Source organism: Microtus ochrogaster, chromosome 7, assembly GCF_000317375.1.
Source record: "Microtus ochrogaster isolate Prairie Vole_2 chromosome 7, MicOch1.0, whole genome shotgun sequence".
Lineage (NCBI taxonomy): Eukaryota > Metazoa > Chordata > Mammalia > Rodentia > Cricetidae > Microtus > Microtus ochrogaster.
This window is the reverse complement of record NC_022014.1, coordinates 33019460-33030406: the sequence shown is the minus strand read 5'-3', so window position 1 is coordinate 33030406 and position 10947 is coordinate 33019460. Positions and strand designations below refer to the sequence as shown.

Genomic DNA, 10947 nt, shown 5'->3' with positions numbered 1-10947 from the left:
AAATTTGTTCTTTCATAAAGACAAAAATTCGGGCTGGAGAGATGGCTCAGTGATTAAGAGCATTGCCTGCTCTTCCAAAGGTCCTGAGTCCAATTCCCAGCAACCACATGGTGGCTCACAACCATCTGTAAAGAGGTCTGGTGCCCTCTTCTGGCCTTCAGGCATACAGACAGAATATTGTATACATAATAAATAAATTAATTAATAAATAAATATTTAAAAAAATAAAAAATAAAAATAAAAAAAAAGAAAAAATGCCTCCATAAGATCTGGCTATAAGGCATTTTCTTAATTAGTAATGTGGGGGATGGGGGGAGGGACAGCCCATTGTGGGTGGTGCCATCCTTGGGCTAGTGATCCTGGTTCCATAAAAAAGCATGCTGAGCAAGCCATGAGGGCCAAGTCAGTAAGCAGCACCCCTCCACGGCCTCTGCATCAGCTCCTGCCTCCAGGTTCTAGCCCTATTTGAGTTCCTGCCCTGACTTCCTTAGATGATGAACAGTGGAAGTGAATAAACCTTTCCTCACTTACTTGTTTTTGATCACAGTGTTTCATCATAGCAATAGTAACCCTAACTAACATGGGGACTATATTATGGTCTTTCTGACTTTCTCCCCTAAATAATCAAGGCACTGACTGGCAAAGCTGAGGTAAATGTTGGTAAATAGGAAGGAGCAGGAGGATTCTGTCAGCCTTTGCTCAATAGTAAGAATGACCAAAAGATACTTGAAACAAAAAAAAAAGGCACAGTAGGAACTGTCGTCACTATACGTCCCACCCTTTAATTCTCCTCAATAAGAATTAAATAGCAATAATAATTTATTACTTGAATTACCTTTATATTCATGTAAGAAAATAAGATGTAATATATCATCTTATGAACAGCAAAACAAACAAACAAAAACTGTTGGCAATGTCCATAAAGGGAACATTTTATATTTCCTTGAAATTAGGTACCATTTTTATAAAGTGTGTCAGTGGATGTAGAGGAACAGCAAGAGAGTATTTCAGTGGCTTGAAGTTAACAATGGGTTGTTCCTGGAGACTGACAGTAACTGTTACTAAAAGAAGCATCCCAAAAGTGTAATAGTTGTACTATACCACTAATTTAGAGATGTATACATTTTAATTTGAAAACAAGTATTGTGCTGCACCAATATTCATTGAAAGCTATCTAAATTTTTTGTTATAAATCTTATTTTACTGAAAATGATACATACTACATAAAAACACTGATTCAACCACAGGAGAAAACACTGTCCCAGGATCACTAATCCACACTATACAGACCTGATGTTCTGAGGCATGACACACACCTTCTTACATAGAATGGCAACAATGCATAGCACTTTCTGAGATGATGAGATAAAATAGAAATCATGACTATCTTTAAACCCTAACCCTATCTTTGAATATCACCAAATATTTTCAGTGGAAAAGAAACATACTAAGTAATACGTGGATCAAGAGTCTCAAGAAGTAGTAAAATCTATTTTAAACAACATAAAAATGAGATTCCAGTTTAGCATGCCTTGCATGTGGCTAAGTCTTACTCAGAGGGAAATCGTCTACTTAAAGCAAATAATGGAGAAGACGTCTCAGATCATAGCCCAGCTGTACAGACGAAGGAACTAGAAAACCAAACATCAAACAAACACAACAACAACAATAACCACAAAAAGAAATTAGACCTAAGGAACTGAGCACCAGGAAGTAACAAAGACAGTGAGTTGAATGAAATAGGAACTTAGGAGCAGGGAAGAAGATATCTACATTAAGGGAGCCATCTTAGGGTTGGCAAGAGACTTGGCTCTAGAGGGGATCCCAGGTGTCCACGGGGATGTCCCCAGCTAGGTCCTTCAGCAGCAGAGGAGAGGGTGCCTGAACTAGCCTTGCCCCACTATCACACTGATGATTATCTCAAATATCACCATAGAATCTTCATCCAGCGACGGATGGAGATAGAGACAGAGACCCTCATCAGAGCAACGAACTGAGCTCCCAAGGTCCAGTTGAAGAGCAGAAGGAGGGAGAAGATGAGCAAGGAAGTCAGGACCGCAGGGTTGGTCCACCCACTGAGACAGTGTGCCTGATCTAATGGGAGCTCACCAAATCCAGCTGGACCTGGACTGAACGAGCATGTGATCAAACAGTACTCTCTGAATATGGCTGCCAATGGCACTGGACCTGTTTCTAACTGCATGTACTGGCTTTTCAGGACCCTAGTCTATTTGGATGCAAAGCTTCCTAGGCCTGGATGTGTGTGGGGGGGGGGGCTTGGACTTCCCACAGGGCAGGATACCCTGCCCTCTCTTAAGGAAGGTGGGGGAGGCAGGAGGGTGTGTAGGGGAGAAGGGGAATGGGAGGAGGGGAGGAAGTGTAAATTTTTGAATGGAAATAGAAAAAAAAAAAAAAGAAGTCAACAAAGCCACAGCACTTCTTGGGCCAATAGCAGAATCATACACTGAGGGTCAGAGCTAAGCAGACTAAAAGAACAAAAAAGCTTAAGATTTCCAAGTAAGAATGAAGCCTGGGAATTCCTGGAAAGCAACAAATGAAATCCACCAATACAGGGTTAGGAGAGGTGCCATATTAAGTAAGTCTTCATATGTAACTGAGGAGCTGGTGACAGCTGTGGCTGCTAGAGGAGAGAAGGGCAGGTTTTTGAAGGGTGTGGCCCCTGATACGTCAGGCACACTCCAGTGGGTGGATGACTGCACAAATTGGATCTAAAGAGCCATTTAAGGAAAAAATAAATCTGAAGTTTAGAGGGGGTGAGAGAGAGGGTCCAAGAGGACCGGGGGAAAGAGAGGTGAATATGACCCAAAGCACTATGAAGTTCTAAAAGAAATAATAAAAATGCATTTTTAAAGGGAAAAAGAAAACCTATCAAGACAATAAAGAAATACAAATAACCACAGAAGTATGTATTTTCTTAATGAATTTGTCATTAAAAACCTTCCCATAAGCTGGATGTCATGGCTCACACTTATAATCTCAGTACTGGGAAGGCTAAGGCAGAAGGGTTACCAAGGCAAGCTTGGTTGTACAGCAGGTACCACAATAGTCTGGGTTACAGTGAAAGACCCTGTCTTAAAAGAAAAAAGGAGAAACAATGAACAAAACCCACCTTCCCAGAAACAGACTCACATTAAGATGGGTTCACTGAACCCTTTCAAGCCTGCAAGGAAGAAATACCAGCCATCTTATACAATTTTATTTCAAAAGACGCCCCCCCCCCAAAAGAAAAAAAAAAGAAAAAAAAATGGTTCCCAACTCATTCCACAAGGTCACTAAAAGCTCTTAGAAAAACCTGACAGACAGTGCAAGACAATGTCCCCATACACAAAGGCACAGAACTCACTAGCAACATGAGTAACTCTAACCCAACTACTAAAGAGCTAATGCATTAGAACCAGTGTGCTCTGTCTCAGAAATACATATAAACCTTATACATGTAACATGAATAGAATACATATTTATATAATGGGGAAATCTGTATGATCAGTAAGTTTAGCTTCTGATAAAACTCAAATTCAAGCCCAATAATAATGGCAAAAATAGCAACAAGTTTTAGCTTATTAAGAATGGATAAAAGCACTCATTTCATCAAAGAAATAGAAAGCAACCTAGAGTTAATTCCAGAAACAACACTTTCTAATGGAGATGTTCACCCCTGCTATTTCAGCACTGGGCTCCAGCTAGGACAATCAGCAAGGTAGAGGGTGGTACTTTATTCAGAGACATTTAAATGTCTACAATTCTCTCTACACAGAAAATTCCTATTAAAACTACCGGTGGTGCTAAACTAGCAAGGTCACCAAGGCAATGCCAACATGCCCACAGAAGCCAACTATTGGTACTTCCACATAGTAAGAGTAAAGTGTTAAAAAAAAAGTTTCATTCCATTTTCAGTAATAGTATCCAAACCCATGAATTCCTTTTTTTTTTTTTTTTTTGAGACAGGGTCTCACCATGCTGTCCTGGAGCTTACTATGTAGCCCATGCTGCCCTCAAATTCACAGAGATTTACCTGACTCTGCCACTGCGTCCTCAACACTGGGATTAAGTGTATGTGCCACTACTGGCCAAACCAATGAATTCTCTAGAAATCAATTTTAAATGATTCCATAATAAAAACTATGAACACTACTAAGAGAACAAAAATATCTAAATGAATAGTGTACCCTTAAAGAAGATATAACAGATACACTATAAATCAAATAATAGGGCCATGTAATTTATGATGTAAACACTGACAGAACAGAGAAAACCTTTAATAACAACACATTTCAGAAAGTACCCCTTTAAAGTCGATCCTTTCCTTAGCCAATGATCTATCACCATTTTATACACTGGATGGAAAGGCTTCTATAACACAAGAAGAAAAAAATGTACAAAGGAAGTTGAGATGACTTTTGTTCATGTATTTTGTATCAATGTGTATGTGCATGTCTGTGTGCATACGCCTTGTGTGGGAGGTGCTCACAGAGATCAAGGTATCCAATCCCATAGTGCTGAAGCTGTAAGCCACTCAACATAGGAGCTAGAAATTAAATTTAAATGAAACTTTGGCCCTCTGGTTATGGCAACAGATGCTCTTAACCTCTGAGTCATCTCTCCAGCCCCTGAAGTCACTGTATTGGGTTAGAAGGATGAGGAATATTCTGGAAATTAGACCATCAGGGGTGTTCAAAATAAGATAAAAGAAACCAAGGAGAGAGGACATGATTTTGAAATGGTTCCCACTGTCTTTGAAGTGTTATAAGTAGCCAATATGATGTGCTTTGTTATACGGTGCAATATAAAGCAGACAATATCTATGAAGGTGGCGTCCTAAAACAATCTAGGGTCTAAACCTGGGGGAATCAGAATCATGAAGAATGTAAGGTTCTAAAGCTACTTCCAAAAAGGCCAATCCCATGGAGGAAGAAAAAAAAATGGTCCAGGCCAGCTCAGACTAAAATAAAGAATGCAAAACCAGGAAATGAGGCATCATTCTAAGACATGTGCTTCTTAGACATTTAGAAAATGTAGTATTGCCTATGTAATAAAACAAAATCCTTGACTATTTTATGTTAATGTTATTGTGGTCATGTAAAAGAGTATACATATCATAAGAGGGACAATCAAGTGTTTAGAATAAAACGATTCAGCAAACATGCAAGTGCACAACATACACACACACACACACACGCATTCACATACTTATGTGGGGGCAGAGAACTTGGTAAACTGTTAACAATTTCCATATAAAACATTATGCAAAAATTCTTTATTTCAGATCTTTTTAATATTCAACAAGTTAAAGAGTAATTCCAGCTTCTCTGACTGAGGAACAACTGTAAAAGTCCACTACAAAGGCATTTCTGCTAATTCCAGTACTTGTAAAATGAAGATGGAAGCAGGAAGATCCCAAATTTGGAGCCAGCCTGGGTTTCATAAAACCTTGTCTCAAAAACATAAGCAAAAGGCATTTCTGACATGCAACATTATATCAAGAAGAGTCAAGCCACCTCCAGGCTTTCAAAATAAATGTTCTTGTCCATGTATGTCGGCCTCTGTAAACCAATTGATAGGACTATTTCATTTGATCCAGTCAACATCAGAGCTGCAGAGTTCAGCTGGCCTGTAGGATAAAGTTGTAAGATAGGATAGGACTGTAGGATAAAGCTGTCCCAGAGTTGGATAAAGTCAGGAAGAACAGTGAGGCCTTACACTCCTTTTCTTGCTGGGGTCTCAGGACATTTCAACACAAGAACAGAGACTGTGTCTTTTGTTAAAAGTTAGATGAATTCAGAATTGTTTGCTGTATCTGGGCCACAGTTACATCTTTAAGACTTGCATGAATCGAAAGGACTTCTTAAGGAACATAACATAGTGCTAATGTTTGAGAATGTTTTGTTCCTAAGTGTTGTGGTGCTAGAGGATTGGTTCCCAAGGTGTCAGTAGCAAGACAGTCAATCATTTAGACAAAGGGCCTTTAAGAGGTGAGGTCTCTAAGAGCTTAGCTGGTCAAGGGGGGACTCAGAAAGGATTGATGTTGGGCTATTAAGTCAGGTCTCTTAGAGTGGGTTATTATAAAACAGGGCCCTTTAGCCCTTTCTGCACACAGACAATTCCTTTTCCATTTCTCTGCCATATTATGGTAAAGCCAAAGGCTCTCACCAGAAACAAATAGATGAGAGCTACTCAATCTTAACTTTCAGCCTCTAAAAACATTCTTTCCTTACAAGTATTCAGTTTTAGGTTTTCTATTACCACAAGAAGAGCAATAAAATCCTACTGTTACAGGGAAAATTGTTCCGGCTAACCTTAACACTAAACCAGCTCTGAGCCAGGTCATGCTCAGTTATTCTCTGGGCTGTATGGTTACTGAATGTGTCAATTATGGCAGTTACCAAATGTGTCTAATCACTTTTATTTCTTGCCTTTGAATCTGCTGTGTCACTTGTTCCTAATTAACACAAAAAGAGTATTTTCTGAACTGCATTTATCAAGTAACAACATTCACAAAGCTCAGTTCAAAAAAAAAGTCTTTTTATCTACACACACACACACACACACACACACACTTACTTTTTTTTTTTTTTTTTTTTTTTGAGACAGGGTTTCTCTGTAGCTTTGGAGCCTGTCTTGGAAACTAGCTCTTATAGACCAGGTTGGCCTCGAACTCACAGAGATTTGCCTGCCTCTGCCTCCAGAGTGCTGGGATTAAAGGCGTGTGCCACCATGGTCTGGCTCACTTTTACATTTTTGTTTGTAGAAAAAGTGAATGAAAAAAATCTAATAAATTTAGGTTACTGACAGTGCAACAATTCTATTGACAATATTAAACATTTCATAGGCAATACTTTCCAAACATGGAGCCCATGTATATACAGCAAGAGAACACATGCAAAGAACAGGCAGCATTGTGTTTCACATGATCACACACTGAGGTAAGAAACAGAACTGATGGCAAACTGACGTCCAAGTGATGAAGAGAAAAAAATGCATTCAAGGTTTTAAATGAATATGAAATCTGAAGAAGCACCAAACCCAGAGCATGCTAGGGAACCTTGAACATCTAGCTTGTGACTATCCTGACTTAAAATTTTTATAGCACTTAAAGAAGCAACCATAAAGGAAACAAAGGAGGAAAAACTTTCTCCAACTCTTAGCTAATCTTTATTTTAAAAAGGTCCTTGGAGGCATGATAGTTCAATGAGTAAAGGCATTTGTTGAGAGAGACTGGCAAGCTCAGTTCAATTCTTGGAATCTAAGTAAAGATGGAAGGAGAGAACTGATTCCATAAAAATGTCCTCTAACCTCCACACATGACCACAGAAGACATGCCCTTCCAATGATGATGATTTATAAAGTCTACAATACTGAAACAGACTGACAGAAAGGCTCAATAAACAACAGCAAACTTTATCATCACTTGTAGGAGCATGCTGTTCTCCTCTAAGGACACTAAAGGACAAAACTGGCACCTAGAGGGAAAAATTAAAATATAGACACCAAACATCAATCAAATGTAGTTCAAACTCTGGGCTGTGGAACAGGCCACGCAAATTCACAAGGATAAGTCAAACAAGGAAGCTCTGAAAGGACAGTGTCCATCTGTCTTCCTGAGGGAAAAGCTGCTTCCTGATTAATGCCCAAGGCCTCTGCATTTACTGCTGTGTTCCATCCATTCTGAAGTAACAAATCACAATTGGTGCACAGTTTCAGACTCTGTAAGACACACTATATTCTGTCAGGAACTGTCTTCCTGTACTAAGTTACTCTTCTATAACTTGTGACAGCATCCTTAGTGGCCTAGAACAAACATTTCTTAACTGATTCTGATTATCTCTTATGGTCAAGAAAGTACAGGAGATAGAAGCAACACAAAGACAAGGATAATTTATCACTTGGTTGACTGGGTGAGTTGAAGAAAATGAAAATAAAAATCAGGAAAGACCATAAATGCTAAATGCCAAACAAGAGGACTAACATGTACATAGCAGTGCACTGAAATAATTGAGCAATGCTTCCAGAAGTTAAAACTTAAGCTTGGAAATGCTTACAAAGAAAAGTGCTCTAGCACAGTGAAGCTGCATGGGTGAAGGCAAATCCCCTCCACCTAGCACCAAAGGGCACAAGCTCTCTGTGTGATGACTGCCAAGAAAGAGACTTTGTTGCACACTTACTGCCATATACGGTCTACACCCAGCATCTCTTGTCTTGGCAATGGAGTCTACAAGTTGTCCACTGATGCCGAAATCACAGAGCTTAATATTTCCGCTTCTGTCCAGAAGAATATTGGAAGGTTTGATATCTGCAAGAGACACATGCCATTCAGTACACAACAGATCAATCAAGCAACTCTAAAGTACTATACTCAAAACTACTGAAATCTGGAGTCCTTAAATTCAGATATACAAGAAACAAAACTTTACTTAGCACATGCAATCATATTTTAAACATACATCAATAACTAAAGTCAAAGATGGTGGCTCATCCCTGTAATCCCAGCACTTAGGACACTGTTGGGGGATGATTAACCAAGAATTTAAGGCCAACCTGGCTACAGAATAAGACCTTGTCCATAAAACTAAAAAGAGACAAGAACTGCAATTTAACAGTCAAACTCCTTTCACCACTATAACTTAACAAGCCAAAAGACCTTTTCTCTTACCATCTTCACACATATAAAACACAAACAAATCATGGTTTTCAGCAGTCAGAACAAAGAATGAACTTCATCAGATAATATACTAAGCTAACTTTCAAAAGATATCAAGAAATACACAACAAAGTATAAAGTAAACCAGTCATGAACCAATAATTTCGTTGAGTATAGCTTCAATTTATGAAATCATTATTTTAAAGGAAAAAATTATTTATTCTCAAAAATGCAGTTATTTCTAAGAGTTTTTTAAGACTAATTTTTTATTCGTATGTGTGTGTGTAAGTGTAGGCCAAGAGTGTGAGGAGAGACCCTAAGAGATCAGTAAACATCAGATCCCCTGCAGCTGGAATTATAGGAGGAGGCTGTGAGTCACGCAGTGTGGGTGCTAGGAACAGAATCTGGTTCCTCTAGAGAGCAGCAAGCTACTGAGCCAATTATCTAGGCCATCTCAGGGTCTTTTGATCTTAAGTGGCTTTCTCCAGTTCCTCCCAACCAACTTTCCCTTGGACTCATTTCTATGACTTTCAGAACTGTTGGCCTTTGTTCGGCGTGCAAACGCAAAGCTCCTCCTAACTGATGATAATTACTACCAATATGTCAATGAGCTGACTGCCAAAATTTCCCCTACGCTCTCCAATTCTCTATTTTGATCATAATTCTTCTATCTATTTCACTGTCAATATCACAGAAAATTTAATAAGTTGAGATATAGAAGACATCTATATATAACTTGAACAGTCCAGAAAAGCTCCCCTATGATAACAGACCCAGAAGATCACCTCTCAAAAACACCCATTCTTAATCCTCCCACCCTTTCTCGTGGGGCCTGCATCATGTCAAGGTTTCTATCCACACTTCCAAAATATGGCTCCTGACTAGTCTCAGCCCCGTCAGGTATGTCTCATGCTCTTAGAGCAGGGGAGAGGTCTAGTGAATGTGACATAAAATACCAACATGTAAAAAAAGTTACTGTTGCTAAAAACACCCATCCAGGGAGTGAGAGTCCTTTCTTCAGGAGACTAGAAGCAATATTGGGAGCTAAGGTGGTCATTAATGCCAGATAATCAAAGATTTTTACAAGCAGGTCATGTTTTAGAGGAATTTCAGTTTATAGTGTAAATTTTAAGTCTCTTTTACAAACACATGCTCTAAAGTGAGAAGAAACATTTCATAGGAGAAACACCAAGGCTTTAAAATGATTAAGTATAGGGGCTGGGAACATAGCTAAGAGGTAGGGAGCACTTATCCAGAACGCACAAGGACCTGGGTTCAATCCCCAGAAATGGGGAAAAGGCCTAATGGTCCCATCTCGTCAGATTCGTCTTTGAATGTCTTCACAGCCACTCTGATGTTTTGATGGTATCCAGTCATCAATTACACTGAGCAATGAGAGATTTATTTTTAGCCATTCATATTTCCCTTGTATTAATGTTATTGGCACATATGAACTGTACAAATACATTTCATTATCAACAGTAACTATTTCTAACTAAAATCAATAATCTCTAGCAAAATGTAACTTTTAAATCCAATGTACTTACTAAGTGAGATAGAAATTTTAAAAATTCCAGGGGAAGAAAAGCTGATGCTTCAGGATACACAGTATTTGGATTTGGTTTTCTCTGTATTTTTTGGTTTTGGATTTTTTTATTTTGTTGGCCAGAAACACAAATATTCCATAGAGGTTTATATAGTATTACGGGAGTTTTCATTAAAAAAAAAACAAAAAAAAACTTTAACCAATATAAGAGGAAAAAGTTGACTCCAATTCCACAGAAAGAAATCCATACCCACCTCTGTGAATAATTTTCAAGTTTTCTTTTAAGTGGTTTAGTGCTTTCACAGTCTGAGGAGGAAAAAAAAGAGGTGGGATAAAGATCTTGAGTTTTTAATAAAATAGCCCAAAACCCTATCACAAGCAATGGCCTCCATAGCCCCCTGTATGCTTTCTCAGCTTAGCATTTCAAATGCTGTCTTTCTGTATTTTGAATGACAATGACATATAATCTTACATCAGAAAAGTTGCCTCTACATGGTTCTGACATTTAAGAAAACAGTAACATGACTTACATATGAAGTCACTAAAAAGTTGTATTGTTTTTGTACCTCAAACCTGTACAATCATAAAAACTAGTACATGTTCACTATCCATGATGACGATTCTACTATCCATGATGGTGATAATTTCCATAAATCCTCAGTTCCTCACACTTAATCACTAAACCCCTGAAGTAAGTTCTGCAGATCCAGCAAATCTGCTTAGTCAGCAGTAATTTATTCTGTCC

At 38.6% G+C, this 10947-nt stretch overlaps 1 protein-coding gene across 9 annotated transcripts in view; it reads right to left on the bottom strand.

Annotated features, from left to right (window-relative positions):
* Positions 1–10947, bottom strand: part of Map2k4 (mitogen-activated protein kinase kinase 4) — a 94504-nt gene that overhangs the window by 9040 nt on the left and 74517 nt on the right. For all 9 annotated transcript variants that reach the window (XM_026780850.1, XM_005349861.2, XM_026780851.1 and 6 more), the window contains 2 exons: positions 10457–10508; positions 8181–8308 (listed from right to left, as the gene is read on the bottom strand). In XM_026780850.1, coding sequence (XP_026636651.1) covers positions 8181–8308; positions 10457–10508 — 180 coding nt within the window. The remainder of the gene's footprint in view (positions 1–8180; positions 8309–10456; positions 10509–10947) is intronic.